The sequence below is a fragment of the Anopheles marshallii genome, chromosome 3, assembly GCF_943734725.1.
Source record: "Anopheles marshallii chromosome 3, idAnoMarsDA_429_01, whole genome shotgun sequence".
Lineage (NCBI taxonomy): Eukaryota > Metazoa > Arthropoda > Insecta > Diptera > Culicidae > Anopheles > Anopheles marshallii.
In genome coordinates, this window is record NC_071327.1 from 9,823,819 (window position 1) to 9,842,500 (window position 18,682).

The following is an 18,682-nucleotide window of genomic DNA, read 5'->3' on the forward strand; positions in this document are numbered from 1 at the left end:
CTCCGATGCAAAACTGCATCATCTGCAACGGGTTGAGCACTGCCTGATAGCCATTGTTGGCACATTCCACAAGCGGCTATTCCGTATTCTGGATCTCTTCAATCGTCGATCTCGCCGTTGAGTGAACATTATGCTGGTAGGGCGTGTGCGGCTCGTGCCAATCGTGCTGCTGGTGCTCGGTGTAACGATTAACCTGCAGCATGTTTCTGCCGGACCGTGGCGTGACGGGGTGCTTCGGGGCGGTAACGCATTCGCCAAGCGAATGTCGGAAAGTGATGAGTATTTAGAATTTGGTCGAAAGCTAAAACGATCGTGCGGATATGAGGTGAGTGAACGGGAATTGCAAAGAACCACTGGGGTTGTTTTGTGTTTGCTAACAGTGTTGTTTATTGGCGTGATTGATGTGGAAAACAAAGATGGTACAGTTTTGTTTTGCATTTTGAGCTGTGTTATCAATATTGGTGCCTTCGAATTGTGAGTGGAACTCGACTAGTTAAAAAAAACATGTTGCTTGCTTCAGAAAATCTTTCACAATTATTAACTCGCTTCTTGAAATATTTCATTATGTATACTAGCTGACTCAGTTATAAAATTGATTAGCTAAAGTGCTCATAATGTTAGGCTTCAGCTATTTTCCATCTGGACTTTACTATCTTTAATTAAAATTTACGATTGAATGTAGGAAATATTTTTATAGATTTGAGCAACAGCACTAACAAATTTCACATGGTGTAAAATGAAATCTATAGAACGAAGATCATGTTCGGGGATGCGATAACAGATGAGAATTTTCCGTGGAGCACGTACTGTGAATTCACCCGGAACTTGTTTGTATGGATGCTTTCTTTTTCAAACGACTTGCTTGAACATTCTTACTAGCGCTTTTTAAATCTCGCCCCTGCTACTTGGCGAGAGAGTCGAAAAGCACTTGAACAAACAAAACAATAAACACTTTGTGATGGTAAAGCAAATAACTTTAACCGAACCATTTCAGTCGTGCCCGAAACCAAAGAAACATATGCTTAATGTGCATTTGGTGCCCCACACACACGATGACGTTGGCTGGCTGAAGACGGTCGACCAGTACTACTATGGAAGTAAGTGCCGGTGGTGTGTTGAAAATTGGACGCATCATAACTTTAACTGTTTGTGTTTACCGTGCCCGTTGCTCGCGTAGGTAAAACCACTATCCAGAAGGCGGGCGTACAGTACATCCTCGATTCGGTCGTGCAATCGTTGCTAAGCGACCCGGAACGTAAGTTCATCTACGTCGAGTCGGCATTCTTCTTCAAGTGGTTCAACGAGCAGACGGTGGAGCTGCAGCAACAGGTTCGGATGCTGGTCGACGAGGGACGGCTGGAGTTTATCGGCGGTGCCTGGAGCATGAACGATGAGGCTGCGGCACACTATCACAGTGTGGTCGATCAGTTTACCTGGGGTTTGCGGAAGCTGAACGAAACGTTCGGCGAGTGCGGCCGTCCACGGATCGGTTGGCAGATTGATCCGTTCGGGCACTCGCGCGAGCAGGCGTCGCTGTTCGCACAGATGGGCTACGATGGGCTGTTCTTCGGACGACTCGACTATCAGGACAAGCGGGAACGAATGACGCACAAGCGGGCTGAAATGATCTGGAAGACGAGCGATAATCTCGACGACGCTGATCTGTTTACCGGGGCTCTGTACAACTTGTATCAGGCACCGCCGGGCTTCTGCTTTGACATACTTTGCTCAGATGAACCCTTCATGGACGGTCGTTATTCTGCGGAGAATAATGTGCAAGCAAAGGTATGATGGTTTAGAAGGTTCGGGGAAAAAACATGCAATTATAACAGTGTTTCTATGTATATCGCTACAGGTGGATAAGTTCCTGTACTACGTAAGTCTACAGGCGGAAAGCTATCGAACGAACAACATCATTCTGACTATGGGAGGTGACTTTACTTACATGGATGCCAACGTTTACTTCAAAAACATGGACAAATTGATCAAGTATGTAAAGCTTACTGAAAGTATCTAGATTGCGGTCCCTCATGTACTCATGTACGCTTCTCGATTAGATACACCAACGCACGCCAAGCCAACGGAACGAATGTGAACGTATTCTACTCGACACCTTCTTGCTATCTTAAAGCGCTGCACGATATGGGAATCACCTGGCCGACCAAATCCGACGATTTCTTCCCGTACGCGTCCGATCCGCACTCGTACTGGACCGGGTACTACACCTCAAGACCGACGAGCAAACGCTTCGAACGTGTCGGTAACCATTTCCTGCAAGTGTGCAAACAGTTGACTGCCTTGGCCCCAACTCGGGAGGCGCATATGGAACCGCACCTGAACGTACTGCGCGAGGCAATGGGTGTAATGCAACATCACGATGCCATCACCGGCACCGAGAAGCAACACGTCGCCAACGATTATGCCCGCATGCTGAATGTGGCGGTCAAGGCGTGCAGTGCGAACACAAAGTCCGTACTGAACCAGATCGTCGATCCGAAGTACAAACGATCGTTGCGCTCGGCCGGTTTGCCTTTCGAGCATGCCACGCCGTATCCCGAGTACACGTTTGCCTTCCAATCCTGCCATCTGCTGAACGTGAGCCGGTGTGAGCTTACCGAATCGAAGGATAGCTTCACCGTAACGCTTTACAACCCACTGGCGCACGCTGGTCACGAGTACGTACGCGTCCCGGTGACCGGTGGCAGATACATTGTGCGCGACTATCGTAACGTGGAAGTGTCATCGCAACTGGTGCCCATACCACAATCGGTACTAAATCTGAGCTATCGCTTCAGTAACGCTACCTCGGAGTTAGTGTTTCTGGCAAACGAGCTTCCGCCACTCGGGTTTAAATCGTACTTTGTAACACGCGCCATTGACTCTTTGGATGATTTCCTGCACGAATCACCTGCTGCCGTGCCTTCAGCTCCAGCCCGTGCAGACCAGCCTGCGGACGAGCAAACGACACGCTGGCAGTCGGAGGAAGTAACGATTGGTAACAAGTATTTGAACGTTTCGTTCGACAGTAACGGCTTCATGAGCTCCATAACGATCGATGGTGTTACGAACAGGCTAAGGCAAACGTTCGTGTACTATGAGGGAGCGCTCGGAAACAACGAAGAGTTCCGCAATCGATCGTCGGGTGCGTACATCTTCCGCCCGAACGGTACGGAGAAAACCGTTACGGACAATGTGCAGCTGAAGGTGGTGAACGGACCAACGGTGCAAGAGGTTCATCAAGTCTTTAACGAGTGGATCAGTCAGGTGGTGCGAATTTACGCCGACGAAAGCCATGTCGAGTTCGAATGGATGGTGGGTCCCATACCGGTTGACGATGGGGTGGGCAAGGAGATTGTGTCACGGTTCTACACCGCCGCCCAGTCAAGTGGCGTCTTCTGGACCGATGCGAATGGTCGCGAAATGATCAGGCGGGTACGCAACCATCGCGATACCTGGGTGTTGGATCTGATGGAGAAGATCTCGGGCAATTACTATCCGGTAACGGCGAAAATAGCACTGGAGGACGAAAACCTTCGACTGGCCGTGCTGAACGATCGGGCCCAGGGTGGTTCCAGTTTGGAAGACGGATCACTGGAGTTGATGGTACATCGCCGCCTGCTGCACGATGATGCGTTCGGTGTTGAGGAGGCGTTGAATGAGAAAGCATTTGGCAAGGGTTTGGTGGCCCGTGGTAAGCATTGGGTAATTTTCGGGGCGAAGAGACCCGTCAGCCCAACACCGGAGGCACGCGAACGATTCCTGCAGAACCGGGTGCTGCTACCCAACTGGATCTTTTTCAGCGATGTCAGCGAGTTTAAGTACGAGGACTGGCAGAAGCAGTATACCAACATTGTAAGTGCTAATACTATCACATGACCAGCGCATGTCCTTGTGGACAGAATATTCATCGCATTACTTTCTCCATCTTTCAGTACACTGCGCTTTCGTTGTCACTCCCGTTGAATGTTCATCTGCTCACGTTTGAGCCATGGCAGGATAATAGCATTCTGGTGCGTTTCGAGCATCTGCTCGAGAAAGGCGAAGATCCACTGTACTCCAAACCGGTGCGATTCAACGTGCAGGACGTATTCCGCCGGTTCAGCATTGAGGAGATCCGTGAGACCACCCTGGGGGCCAATCAGCTGAAGGAGGATTCTAAACGACTGAAATTTAAACCCGATCCGGATTATATCGTGTACAATGAAGTGAAGCGGGATGTGAGTGCGGCCCAACCTTCCCCATCGCCACCGAACGTGCAATCTGCACCGTCGCCTACGATGCAAGACATTGCGCGCAACGTTGGTGATGATGGGTTTGAAATTTTGCTTAAACCGATGCAGATTAGAACGTTCATCTTTCAGCTAGAGTACAAGCCATAACTAGGAAATAGACAGTTTATTTTCTTTTAGTCAAAATTAGTCAAATAAAGAACGCACAACAGTTAAAAAAAAATGATACGTTTGTACATAGCTATCTTTGTGTCTTACGGACTATCGTAACAGCAGTAACCGTCTTATTGCTAGTTGGGTTTGTATTGCAGATTATTTGTATCACTACTTGTATCGATTGATATGCTGGCAAGGTGATTGCCCTTAAGCTCTCAAAAGTCAGCATCCCACCCGGACAGCTCGTCCGGCGGAATGTCTAAGTCTTTGGGGAAGATGTCGAAGTTGGACATGTCCAGTGGTCCCTGCAGGTTCGGTTGCAAGGGAGATTTAAGTGTTAGCGCGATCAAACCATCCCAGTCGAAGCCCTGGAACCATCTGCAAAAGGGGAAAATACCATTTAATTTGTGGCTAAGAACGAACCACGGGAAGACCCTGTCGGAATCGTACTTGTGCTTTTTGATGTCTTGAACACCGCCCCGCTGATAACCCAATCGTTCGGATGGAACGTCACGGCAGAGTCGCTTGATCAGGCTAATGGCGGCACGAGACATATGCTTCGGGAAGTTTACCATGTCAATACCTTTCAGTATTATGTTGTACGTTTTCATCGGATCTGCTGCCGTAAACGGTGGGCTACAACGATATGTCAAGGGTTAGTGTGAGGCGTTTGACGAATCGAGTCGTACATCAATGCACGCTTACATTCCAGTCAGTAGCTCGTGTATTAAAATACCCAACGCCCAGTAATCAACCGATCGGTCATGTCCCTTGTTGAGAATTATTTCCGGTGCCACGTACTCCGGTGTACCGCAAAACGTCCACGTTTTGCTGCTATAGCCGATGAATTTGGAGAATCCAAAATCAACCTAAAATATAAAATGATCCATCGGTAAGCTTTTGATCATGTTTACCACAAGTTCGCTTATCTTAGCTTACCAATTTCGCGTATCCCCTTGCATCGAGTAGTAGATTTTCCGGCTTCAAATCTCGATAGACGATACCACGTGCGTGCAGAAAGTCGAAAGCTTGCAGCACACAGGCAACGATGAACTTTGCCGTCGAGTCTTCGAACGTAACGCGATCGCGGAGAATTGTCCACACCTCGCCGCCCATGCAAGCCTCCAGCAGCATGTACACAAACTTGGTATCCTTGTACGTGCGGTACAGCCGACAGATAAATGGGCTCTGGCACGCCAACATAATCTTCCGTTCGCTGTACATGTGCTCCTGTTGCCGCGTGTCAACAATGTGCCGTTTTTTCATGCACTTCAGTGCGTACACCTGTGTGGCGTCGTTGCGTTCCAGCTTAACTAGCTCGACCCGGCCAAATCCACCCACTCCGAGAGTTCCTACCACCTCCAGGTCGGTTAAGTTCACATCCAACAGCTCTGTAACAAAAAGGGAAAAATAGTTTTAGAAAATGCCCCTCGTACAATGTTGTGCAGCGAAAGTGGCAGCGCATAAGTATAAATTCTCACCTGGCTGACACGAACCCAGCGAAGGATGAGTGTTCTCCAGATTGCGGAACGCCAGCACGCGTTCCTCATCGCCATAGTTCTTTTCCTGCAACTCGCACAGGTCACCGATGTGCTTGGTGAATGACTCTCGATCCAGCGTGAGACACTCGACACCGGGCGACATGGCGATAATGTTGGCCGTGCGCTTATCCTCCCTAATGAGCGCTTGCTCGCCGAAGTACTCTCCACGGACCAGGATGCGTATTTCTTCCTCCACCGAGCGGCCTGTCCACGGAATTGGAAAGGGAGAAATTAATAAGCATTACAGGAAGGATGCAGTGGTACGTCGCTCGATGAAATGCATACCGGGTAGCCGTTGGGTCACCTTTACCGTGCCTTGGCTAATTAGAAAGAATGTGTCTCCAGCGGCACCTTGGCGAATGATGAACGCTCCAGCGGGGTAGAATTCCTGCACAAAAATAGTGTACCGCAGTGATGTGATATCGTTAGTTTCGCACAAGCTTTTTTCCAGTCAGACAGCGCAAACAATTAAAACATGACAAATTTTACGAGCAATTCAACCTGGAACTCAATGCTCAAGAAGAACTTGGCGTAATTATCCCAGACGCGCTTGTCTTGCTGGTGTTTCTGCAAATAATTCCAGTACGGATACTTACCACCTCAAGGACGTCGGCAATTTTCGTCAGAACATCGTTGCTTAGATGCTTTAGCAGCGGTACCGACTTCAGGAAGTTAACATTCTCCTCTATCCGTTGCATTCCCGTGCGCATCATGATCTGCTGGAACACTCTTCGATCCAGTACCCACACGCGCGAGTCGCAAAGTACTTAAATGAAAACAAGAGGCACCAGAGCTTGTTAGAAATAACCACCAATCAAGGGAACTCATTTCGTCAGTTGGTTCTTTCGCCTACCCCGTATCGACGCCGTCCGCGTGCAGTTGTACAGTATCGCCAACTCTCCGAAGGCTCTTCCCGGGCCCATCACGCCGAGCACTTTGCTATCCTTGATGACTTCAAACTCGCCGGACGCGGAAACGTACAGATGCGAACCCGCCTCACCCTCGTGTATGACGTACTCGCCCTTGCGGAACTCGCGGCTGTACATTGAATCGACGATCTCTCTTATCTGGAGCGAGTCTATATTTTTGAAGAAATCGTTCTCCATGATTGCGTCTTTGATCAGCTGCTTCGCACTGTGACGGTGAAAGATTGGTGCCGATAAGATTCGTCTACCTAGCTTGTCGCTTGTCGGACACAAAAAACTACACGTGCCGCTCACATCTTACCTGAAATCTTTCTTGTACTTTGGTATCTTGATGTCGCTCGACTGGCTACCCATCAGGTCGCAACTTTCACCCGACACACCCTGTTTCTTCATCGCCTGCAACGTGATGCCTTTGACGGATTTCATCTGGTGCAGCTTGAAGCTGTTGCCGGAAATGCCAAACAGCTCCGACATGGGCTGCCCGGCCATGGCGTAGTTGGCCTGGATGCTGGATAGCAGCTCACCTTCGGCCACATTCTGCCCTTTGTGCGTTGGTGTGTTGGAGGGACTGACTAGCGGTAACCTCTGCTGACCCGATTGAGCGTTCGGTTGTTCGAGACTGTTGACCGCTTTTTGTTGCAGCACACTCTGGGGAATGTTGGTAGATAATAGGAGGCTGTAGACAAAGAGTGATGTAAAGTTTTCCTGAAGTCTTTTACCTTAAGCTTGTCGATTTCACGACGCAATTTGTCTATCTCATCATCGCGCGCCCTCAGCAGCTTTCGCAAGCCGATGATCTCGTCCTCGAAACTGTTCGGTTCCGTGCCGCTGATCGTCATCGAGCTTCCGTACGACTGCAGACTATCGCACTGGCCGGTAAGTGACTTTCGGCGATCCTCGGTAAGTACCTTGCCCCAGAACTTGACCGAATTCTTGCGTATCTGTGGGAAAAGCCCCGTCACATGGTGTGGGAGATGTGATTAAACACACGTTACTAACTTCCAAACATACACCAAACACCTACGAACGATAGTTCGCAGGTTGTATTAGCGTGGTATATCGAAAGCATTCAACCTTTTTAGCACCTTAACATTCCACCTCAATGCGGTTCTGTTTTTAGCATCTCAATTTTGGCACCACGCGACATAATGTGCTACATACCCGTTCCTTGACCGGTGTGTCAATATTCGGCACAATCTTGGAGGTTTTGCGCATGAGCAACGACGACCCATTACCCATCGGACCGAGTATGCCGGACTGGATGAGGTACTCCTTGGCGGAGCAATCAAACTTCGACGGTATGACCGGGCTTAGCAGCAGCGACGGTGGACTTGGTGGACTGTTTTCCGCACTGCATGCACCACCGTGCCCCGACTGATGATGGTGGGCGGCCTCGCCCCGCCGATGCGCCTCACGGCCACTGTCAAGGGAGACACTGAGCTGGCCACTGTTGTCTACGAACAGTTCCCTCCCTTTTCGCACTGGGATCGCGCACGCGTTGCTCACTTTGCCAGTATTACTGCTGTTTGATTCAATTAGCACCCCTCGGCAATGTCCGCTAGTGTCAAGGGTGCCACCAGTGTCGTCGGGCACGTTGACTGGTTGCTGTTGGGGTGTGCTCTCACTCTGGCTACGTTCTAGATCCTCCAGCGATCCAAGCGTGGGCACACTCGATCCACCAACTTCATCCACCGCACCCACTTCGTCGATGCTCGATGCGTTCGAGAAGGATCCCTCGAAGCGGCCGGTACCCTCTAACCCCGGATAGCTCGTGCAGGCCCTTTGTTTGAACACAATTTTAGACCCACTCCGGCCCGGGTCCGATTGTGCTGCTGGTGGCTGGTTGAGCTGAGCACTCGACCCGTTGGCGGATGTGCCCGTGTCCAGTTTTTGCAGCACAAATTCCGGATGAAAGGCGTAGCTGGTGCCGATGGCAGGTGTCGAGTAGCGTTTGGAATGTGCCGTGGCCGTGTGCAGTATTTCGTAGTCTCCGTTCGGTGTTTGGGCCGTGGGAATTAGCGCTCGGGTGGATTGTGCCTTCTTCACCAACGCATCCTTTGCGTTCGCTTCGCCAAACACGGTCGTCGGACTATCCGGGTGCACGAACGAAGGTTTATCGAGCCGTGGTCGAATCCGTCGAATGTCCTTATCGGACAGGGAAATGGGACGCGGTCGAGGCTGCTGTCGATCGGGCTGCGAGCTCGAAGATGTTTCGCCACTGCGGCACCGCTCTGCGGGTTGGTTCGAGCTCGTCAACGTGTGGGGATCTTCGCCGGATTCCACGGTGCATCCGCACTGTACGTACAAGCTACCACAGGTGTTGGATTTCCGAAACCACGCACGGTGCGATGTCGGCGACTGGGGATGAACTGATTTCTCGCACGGTGGCTTTTGGTCGACCACCTCGAACGGTGACGTGACCGGATTGACGACACTCGCCTCAACCGTGCTCGGCTGCGGTGGTAGTGCGTCCGCTGGCGATTGTGTTGGTGGTGACCGGACGACGATTGTGCTACTGCCGCTCATTGGTGGTAGTGGGACGCCCATTGTGGCCACTAGTTTTCTATTATCACCTAGCTGTATATTTTCCCTCTTAATCGTTTCCATCGTCTCCCGAGCAGTCCGATTATGGCTTTTCGTGGCGCTGGCGTTCTACTTTAATCGGACGACCTTGCCGCACCAGGGACTCTAAGGGGGGGAATGGGATGTTTAGCCTGCTCAGGGTTAATGGGTAACCCGGTGTAAGGGTCACGCTCGGACACCGTTCGGGCATGTGCTCTGTGGGTCAGCACCGTTAAAATTCGCATCCACACGCACGTCACTGTTGAAGGTGATGAAGAAATTCCTGAAACATGACCAATCGAAATCCAAAAAAAAAAATACTTTAATTAGTACAAAAAAATAATGATTGAGCGCAGTTTCACTTTCTACCCTGCTCGTATCTTGGAGCGTCCGATTTGTTTTAAATGAATGAAGGACTTTCCGTGAGTCAGGTCGTTCGATACTGAGCGCGGTATCTAGTCATTGTATTAATATTTGCCGACTGGCTTGCAACGTTTCATTATCATTTCCAACCGAACGGTTGTTAATGATATTTCACTGTACCTACTAATTGATTGTTTGTTTACTGTGGCAATTCAGTCAGCGAGATATATATTGCGACTGGCTGTGGAAGAGAGCTTGTGTTGCTGATGAATCGTGAGTTTCTTTGTAAATTTTAAACTTAATCAACTATGGGCCTGCATTATCCAAATCGTACTGATGAAGCGTGTTTTCCTCCAGAATGTATCGTTGGTTGCAGACGTATTGAAAGTGTTAAAAGGTGAAACGACAAAGAATGCATCGGATGTTGTCGTTGGCTTTGTACTGTGGGTGACGAACTTCTTTCAAGCGTAGTTAAGATCTCTCAAAAGGTTATGATCTCGTTCTTTCTTCCATTCTCGGTACTGACAAACGGGTTTTCATATTCTAAACCAAACAAACAATTGTTTAGAATGTTGTTTTGTGGCGTTTCAATCTTCAATCGCCATGAACATGTCAGATCAAGATGAGACTAGAATTTGCATAACCTAACGCATTCGTTCTCTTGTGAAATACGTTTATATGTTGGACGACCAATCTTTTTTATTTTGATGGTTTATAAATATCACTGAATTATTAATCGTTTTGTGGGAATTATAAATGTCTTGGTGTCCTCATTGATTCGTGCAGTTTCACACGAATGCTAATACAGCAGAACTGCTCGCTAAACATGTTTCGTTTTGGGTTAGAGAGTACAGTAAGAAGAAGGGGCAGAGTAAACATTCTCCCCATGCAACCCACCACCAAAACGGCGTCATCATCAAGGTGCTAATGAACGGTAGCCATAACATGCTGCAGGCGAATGATAGACTGTGGGGACCAGAAATCATCCCGATGAGCTTGTAAATAAATGTAACAGTAGATGATTAAGCTAAACACTCGCCCTCAATCATTACGCTTTCGTAACGGGGTAAGTAAAGTTTTTTTTTACCTAACTAATACCTCTTTCTTGCTTCCTCGCTCTCGCTCTCGTTCCCAGCTGGCGTGATTGTATCATAATTAGCATTGTTTGCAAAGGAACAAACAACTATAATTATTCAATCGACGAACGATGATGCAACAGAGCAAAGGAACTACGATTAAAATGTCCTACTTTCGTACCCATGTCCTTCGACGCTCTGGATAATACGGAATTCTGTTGCTGTGTACAGCGAACGTCAACGAGCCCAAACGTCAACGATAGTTCATAGCGTTGGTTTGTTGCAACGGGAGTCAACCTCGACACAGTAAACGTAAGCTGGATAAGAGCCTTTGAGGAATTGGACTTAAGTGCTAATGTTATCGTGATGAGATGATCATCATACCAGAAGGTTTTGCATGCGGGTTTTTTTGTGCTCAAAATGCTTAATCTTGAATGAACTTGTACAACTTGTGTTATTTTTTGTAACAACTGTGCCATAACGAACTACGTCAGAATCAAAAGTCTGTTCCGTGTGTCTTTTATTATTTAATTAATCTAGAAAAACGCAAAGGAATTATTTACAGCTCGACTCTTAGGCCAGAGGTGTCAAACATGTTTGCATGATTGCGTTAGTTGGGATCGTTTTTTTTTTAACTCAGACAAAAAGTAAATATATTGAAGGAAAAACGACTTACAGTTGGCACTAGGGATAATCTTGGAGTTAAAGAATATTATTTTTGAAACTACATTATTTTAGAAACAGTTGAATTAACAATGTAATTAAGAAAATGATGACGGACAGCGCATTAAATTGAGTATCTTCTTCTGTCTAGAATTGATTTAGAATATTCAGAAACTGGCGACGATATAAACGTAACGGCACAAGTTCGACACATTTGTAACAAGCGTGAGAAAAACACAAAACGTACCATAGGACATTTTTGAATGAAAGTAACAGAATACTCGCACTACGCTTCAAATGTTCCGTACACGACAAAACATTAGACATGAAGGAATAGCGAGTTCACGGACATTTGAAACCATAACCTTAATGAAAGCGTACATGTCAGCGAATAAAACAGCAACAACAAAAAAAAAATCACACACACACACACATAGTCAATGCAGACGATTCGCTGGATGGAATTGCGGCGAGGGTGAGAAGGCGACCTGCCGGTAGTCGCTAAAAATAGTCACGAAACAATCGACTGTTTGCTACCGGCGGCAATCGCGTACTAAAACCGTATGCTAGCCACCATTCTTCAACCCCGTGACATAAAACGCCTTAAACCGGTAATGTTTCGTAGTTTCCGTTTGTTAAGTGTACCTGCTTCTTACCATTTCCGTGTAATGTCCAAAACCTGGACAGTGGTGGTGTGGTAACCTTGGTCGAATTTAAAATTTTGTAATTTTCTTGCCCATTGTTTATTACGAATTGCTCGAGGTGCACTCGAAGCTGGAAAAAACTTAAGTGTAAAACATAAATGGACATCGTGAAACCATCCCTGAGATGGGGAAGATACGTGCGATGGAAAACATTAGTTCAAATGTTCCTCAATGCTCTTGATCTTGTTCGACAACTTTGCAGGGAAAAAAGGACTAAAGAGAAACTTCTTCATTTCGCCGTAGGTGCATCGATGGAAAGAACACAACAGGATCACTTTAACATTTTCACGTCTGAAGTATGGTGGAGAAATACGCCTAGGAAGAAAATCTGCCCACACTTCCATTTCCCACCGACGATGGAAGTCACGAAAATGGTGTCCTACTTTTTCAAAATTATGACCCAATGAACACACACACAAACACGGCTACATACACGCACCGTAAATAGCATGGCATAAACTTTGGGTGATTTGTGTTTTTTCGCTGCGTTTCTTCAAATGGATTTTCCGGCAAACGGTTCCGGCCGGCAGAAGTTCACATAGCGTGTGACGTGTTGGCGGCAAAGAAGGAGTGACCCGGCCCTGGGTATGTTCTATTCACCTTGATATTCCACTGTCAACCGAGCGCATTGTAGTTGCGGTAGTAGTAGTAGGCCATGGTTTGCTACTTTATGGCTGGGACGATGAATTCGTTTGCAAATTATGCTCGCAGCAGAACCAAGCGAAAAAGACATATTCGCCAACAATAAAGCACTCCAGGTACAAATCGTTACCCTTTTTTTTAAGTTTGGTCCGATCTATCGCCGTAAACTCCTAGCGCCAGTAAATGTCACGTTCAAACAGCATATTGTCGTCGCCGGGACCCACTCGAATCGGGGCCACCGCCGGGCTACGCAGTGGGAAATCTCGAATCCGGGAAAGGAATTTATTAAAGCTGCTAAACGAACACAAAGCGGATGCCGCCCGAAAGTCGTGCCTGACATACGCTACCGGAGCGAGATTTGTTAATTTTCGACTCTTGAGGCAAGTGCCTTAAAATAGATCGTTACGGGCGCATTGCTCGTAATGGCATTTGCTCGAAACATGCTCGGTACCGTGAAGCATGGCGAAGGCTCCGGTAAAATATGTGCTCCGTTGGTCGGTTGATAATGTGACATTGAGAATGTGAAAATTTACTTAAACATCTCCCAAAAATGGTAAAAATTCATTATGTCGCATCTAAAATGGTTACACTGGCACCAGGAACAATTATTAAAAAAAAAAACACACATCACTGATATGAAGATCTTGTTATCTTCACTGTGTTAAATGTAATGTATTCGGCACGCTGCCGATTGGCACGTGATGAATATCAGCGATAGCGCAGTTAATCGCAACAACACAAAAGAGAAAGAGAGAAAGACTAAAACATGCACATGAATCGTTGCTGCAATTGTCGTTCCAATCGTCACCGTTGCACCGACAAGAAAGAAAAGCTTAGCATCGATGCATCACCATACGTGTGATTGATGTTTCCGGTCTAATTAAAGTACCATTAACCCTTAAATGTACGTACAAAGGGAACAAAAGGAACCATACTGGATGGAACGATGGGAACAAGCTGCATTGTGTCGCTAAACACACGGGGTAATGGATATGGAATAACAAGTGCTGTTTGCGGAAGATAACTAACTTTTTTATGAGACAATGCACCAAACGATTTTAGTAAAGGCCATTTTTCGTAACCAATATAGTGTTCACTGCTTTGGGAAAAGGTATTGATTCGGTGGTCTTTAGAACTAAATTTATGCCGACAGAGATCAATCAGTTCGTTTACACTTCTTTGTACTCGTTTGAAAGTTGATTCGAAGTTCAAACTAAGGTGAAGTTGTTGTGACATTTCTCGATGAGCTATGGTTTATTAATAAAACTTAAAAAACACAAACCTAAAATCGCTTTATATGTATCTTTACTTTCAACACCTACAAAAGTTATCGATAAATGCTTAAGACGACAGAAAAATATACGATCGTTCGTGATCCGCAGTATCCGTAGCCACAACAAAATCTTAAGACCATTAAGATTTTACGATTATGTTTTTGGATCATATAAACAAAAGAAATTATAAAGAAATAAGATAATCAGCCGGACACGCTGATCGTGAGTTAATTTTATGGATTAAAAGTTGTTTGTACTGTAGGAGCCGAACAACGCACAAAATGATCGAGTGATCAAGGTGTAAATAAAGTTTAACTTTTTATTTAGCATTTTTGTCACAAAAACGGGTTGTTTCAAAGGTAGACCATCATTTATTGAAGGGATATTAACTAACGATCGTTTTGTTATGACAAGTTTTTTTTTGCTGAGTTCTTATTTCGCTGAGTGCGAGTCAGAGTTAGTTAGAACATAACAATTAGATCATCGATTCGCCCATAATGATATCTTTGGACAGGTTTGTGGATAGTATTAGACGTACAAGTGCATATGAGCATTATAAGGCTCAAATTGGAACTCAAATTAGACCATTATAATTCAGTAATATCTAATGCGCAAGTCTTCAAGAAAAGAATAGAATTAAAAGAGGTTAAAAAAAACTTAAACAAACTAATGATTTTTTTCCATGACTTTAATGTAGAATCTTTTTCAAAGCTTAATTTGCGTGCTCGGGTTGAACTTTCAATACATCAGCTACATATTTCGTTATCACCTTTGACCAAACATTGACACTCGTATATTAGGTGTGCAATATATTCATTCGCCACAAAACAATATGGTCACCATTTGTGCAATCTGCACGGTTGAATCGGCTTAATTTATGATGAGGCCCACGTAACATCAGTCTAAATGGTACTTCAACCCCATCTCTGCGGCCGATAACACTAACCGGTGCGGAATTATCAAAGTCAACAAACCAACCCACGGTCGGCAGTTTCTCGCCAGGTACGAAATCCCCCAAACCAATCCGATGGCCATGAGTATCGACAGACACTTTATTCAAATACTGATTGATTGGCACTGGTACTCCGGGCGGTCTGGAAGCACCGAGTACAGTCTGTATCAAGCTACAACAAGCTTATCATTGCTGCGTGCTTATCATGACCCTACCAAAAACGCATATAGTACACGCGGGAGAAGACTATGCTCATTGGTCCCACAGGTTCACCCGAGTAGCTATATCACGGGTATGATTATCCAGCAACAAACCACGGTGGGATTATCAAGGTTACGATAGCACGGCTTCGAACTTGGGCTAAGCCGAAGGCCACTGACACATATCGGTGACCTGAGCGCGGCGAAATGGGTCTCTTTGATGACACACTTCTGTATCGCACCAGCCAACCATCTGGCCAGCATGGTTGGAAGGAACGCACCCGGCACGAACGTCGCCATGAACGGAACTAACCAATAAAACAAAAGAAAAAAAAACAGCTCCAACCAGGCTTAGTCTTCCGCGCGGAAGTTCGCTGAGTCTTATTTTATCTTTGTTTATCGTGTTTCTAGCTGCAAGCTGGCGACTAAACGCAATGCAGGAAGGGGTTAGTGTACGTTTGTGACTGTGTACAATACACCAAGACACATTTCATCGGACACACGAAGCACGGAAAGGAGCGTAAAAAATCTCGGCTCAAACCGTTTGAAACCAGCTGTACATTATCATCGATTCCAATATCTTTGCGAAAACCAAACCATTCGTTGCGTTTTTTTTTTGTTACGATCCTACCACTAGAAAATGAACGCGAGATGACTTACAGTCTTGGAATTCCGTGGTGGATTTTCATGCACAATATGGAGGCGTGCGATGATTAAGCTTACACGCGCCTAGTCCCGAAGGTGCGATCTACGACCCGCGAACGACGGAAGAGATCAATGGCGTTACGACCGGAGGGAAGCTTATCGCGTACAATTTCTTCACAATGTGTGGCTTTTTTTTGCTGCATCTTCTCGCACCTTGCCAAGAGATAAGGGAAGATAAAGATGATACGGAACGGAAATAGCCCTGTATGCTTTGCCTTTGCCCGTGTTGCAAGGTGTTCGATTGGGGCGGAGTGAAGCTACAAGTAACGCAATTCCGAGCAGCGAGAGTAGCTACGAAGCCTGTGAAAGAATCTGTGCTGTACAACGCTTATTTTAGTTGCACATTCTTCGGGACTGCAAAATCGTTCTCTTCGCTCGGCAGATGAAGCGTGAGAAGACGGATAAATAATCAACCGAACGAACTGTTTAGAAGTAATCGATCGATTGATGGTGTTAAAGTGCGATCAACTTCGTTATGCATCGATGCCTTTCCTCACATTATCACCGGCACATCGATGGATAAACGAGCTGGAGGGTTTTTTTTTCTCGCGGCGATCGTTGGATCATTTCACAACTCTACCCGTTCGATCATACGTTTTTTTTGCGCTAACTAAAATTACACGCGCAAGGAGTTGCAAGGAGGGGAACGGCAAAAAACGGGGGAAAAGGTCAACAAAACACGATCAAGGGAGAAAGATTCGTTAAATTTATGTTTATTTTTCCCGACCGCTGCTTCTCGTTTAGGTGGGTCAAGAATCAGTTTCAGTTTGGAAGTGCAAAAAGTGTGTAAAGCAACCGAACCTGGTTTGCGCTATTCTTGGCACACGTCTAGGTGATCATGTTGGATTCAAAATTTTGAAATCTCAATCGAACCGCGAAGCAAATTTATAGCACACTAATTAATTGATCTATATTTAACCCTTGGCTCAGGAGGGCAGTGGATCTTAGCGGTGGGCGGTGGGAAGCGAACGCGTGCGAGAAACATTTGTAATGGCGCTTGCCACCCGCAAACCGTGAAGTGTGCCTTAGGAAGACGCTCCTTTTTTGAGATGAGCCGAACAAGGTGTACTTAAATCAGACTAGTTTGTTGGTACTTCGTGTTAATCGGACGCTATAAATAAGAACGGCGAGCGCGTCGTTCGTTCGCGTGCTGAATGCTGAATGTTCATAACCGGAGGGCGGTGCGATCTAGTTGCCCAGCATCAAAAAGCCGTCCACCGTGGTATTAAAGTGGCAGTATTAATATCAATAACGGCTATTTCCTGGCTCTTGTCACCGTCTGTTAGCGTATCCCATGAAGGTCTTTCCCGAGCTGGACAATCCACACTCGGCCCTCACAACGTTTCTTTGCTGTTCGCATTCAACATTAACCACTTAAGCTGAGGGAGAAGATCATCTACCCTGACGGAGAAGCTGCATTCCACGTTGACAAAAGTGATCAAAACATAGGGAGAAACTACCAACATTCAAACGGTTAGCTACATAAGGGAAGCAATACGGTTTGACTTTGTTAACGTTACCCTGTTCTCGCCCAACCAGGTCAGTGTTGTTTTCGTTTTGCTTTAGTATTTTGGTACCGTAATTTCCGTCCATGCACTCTTGAAACAATTGTAATTCTCCTCCATTCGTTTATCATCGGGTTAACCTTGTTTGGCGACAATCTGCTCTCAAGGTGAGGTGAAGATATATACAAACATCCCAAAATGCTACATGAGAAAAGAACCAGAAGCAACTCGCTCTTTAACAACAACCCCGTTCGATAAGGTCTTAATGGCCGCCGATAAGACTCCGACGGGCGACACGGTTGTCGAAATCGTCAAATCTCTTCCCTGCATTTCGTTATCACGCAGGCCTACGGGGTTGTTGGGCGAGTTTCGCCCGCTTATTAGTTTATTTGCAACAGACAAATCATTGCATGTTGCGAAATGGTGTTGTTTTATATTCTGCATGCTTCTAGATTTTTCGACCGATGATTAGAGATGAGCTTGAAGAACAGTTTGATTATGCAACTTGAGCACAAAATAATATTTTACACTTCTTTGAGATACTTATACTTATGTTCTAAAGTTTGAGAACACAAACATTATGAATAGACAAACATAAATTAATATCCGATGGAGACGCTTGGTACTTCAAAGGTGAGTCAAACCAGGCATTATGATACAAAAAAAAAAACACAACCAAACGAGTGAAACACACATCATTTTCTAAGCAACACAATAAAATCAACGCTGTATAGAGAATGTTTGCACTAATCGATTTTTAATATCTTGCCAACAATCTTGATAACGCACAATTGGCCGCCCAAGCTATAGCTGATGAGGTCGGGAACAAAAGAATCAACCGATTACTGGAAGATGGTCAAAAACATACCGACCCGTAAAACACCTCACCACGGTACTCGGTACAAAAAACAAAATGATAACGCATCCGACATACTTTAAGTCAAGCTTAATCCCGCTTTATTCATCCACTGGTTGGAGTTACCTCTGGAGTTGGTAGATGGTGACTTTAATCGCTGTTAGGCTGAGCTATGCGACGTTGCACTTCCTGTCATCTGGCCGGACAGCACCATATGATACCGTATTTAGCTACGGGCGATGGTTACACAGCATGCACATACTTCATACTTGCACACTGTCACGAAGTATTACTCCCGTGGTAGGAAATTATGGCAGAAGCCCGGATG

The 18,682-nt window shown here is 46.2% G+C and overlaps 2 protein-coding genes across 2 annotated transcripts; one reads left to right on the forward strand and one right to left on the reverse strand.

The window, feature by feature from the left end:
- Positions 1-130: 130 nt before the first annotated feature.
- LOC128715387 (lysosomal alpha-mannosidase-like) lies at positions 131-4,379 on the forward strand. The gene is made up of 6 exons (XM_053810279.1): positions 131-325; positions 995-1,097; positions 1,178-1,785; positions 1,856-1,989; positions 2,058-3,852; positions 3,933-4,379. The coding sequence occupies exons 1-6, from the start codon at positions 131-133 to the stop codon at positions 4,377-4,379; spliced, it is 3,282 nt and encodes a 1,093-aa protein (XP_053666254.1).
- Positions 4,380-4,600: 221 nt separating this feature from the next.
- On the reverse strand, positions 4,601-9,459 carry LOC128714393 (cGMP-dependent protein kinase, isozyme 1). Its single transcript, XM_053809268.1, has 11 exons — positions 8,014-9,459; positions 7,572-7,793; positions 7,154-7,500; positions 6,780-7,060; positions 6,523-6,692; positions 6,212-6,314; positions 5,867-6,130; positions 5,325-5,776; positions 5,091-5,254; positions 4,836-5,021; positions 4,601-4,763 (listed from the first exon to the last, which is right to left on the reverse strand). The coding sequence occupies exons 1-11, from the start codon at positions 9,457-9,459 to the stop codon at positions 4,601-4,603; spliced, it is 3,798 nt and encodes a 1,265-aa protein (XP_053665243.1).
- Positions 9,460-18,682: the final 9,223 nt, after the last annotated feature.

Coding starts and splice junctions, on each gene's coding strand:
- LOC128715387 (XM_053810279.1), top strand. CDS start 131: ATGCTGGTAGGGCGTGTGCGGCTCGTGCCAATCGTGCTGCTGGTGCTC. Junction 1,098..1,177: donor CGACCAGTACTACTATGGAA/GTAAGTGCCGGT, acceptor TTGCTCGCGTAG/GTAAAACCACTATCCAGAAG. Junction 3,853..3,932: donor AGAAGCAGTATACCAACATT/GTAAGTGCTAAT, acceptor TCCATCTTTCAG/TACACTGCGCTTTCGTTGTC.
- LOC128714393 (XM_053809268.1), bottom strand. CDS start 9,459: ATGGAAACGATTAAGAGGGAAAATATACAGCTAGGTGATAATAGAAAA. Junction 7,794..8,013: donor ACACACCGGTCAAGGAACGG/GTATGTAGCACA, acceptor CTTTTCCCACAG/ATACGCAAGAATTCGGTCAA. Junction 7,501..7,571: donor GTGAAATCGACAAGCTTAAG/GTAAAAGACTTC, acceptor AACATTCCCCAG/AGTGTGCTGCAACAAAAAGC.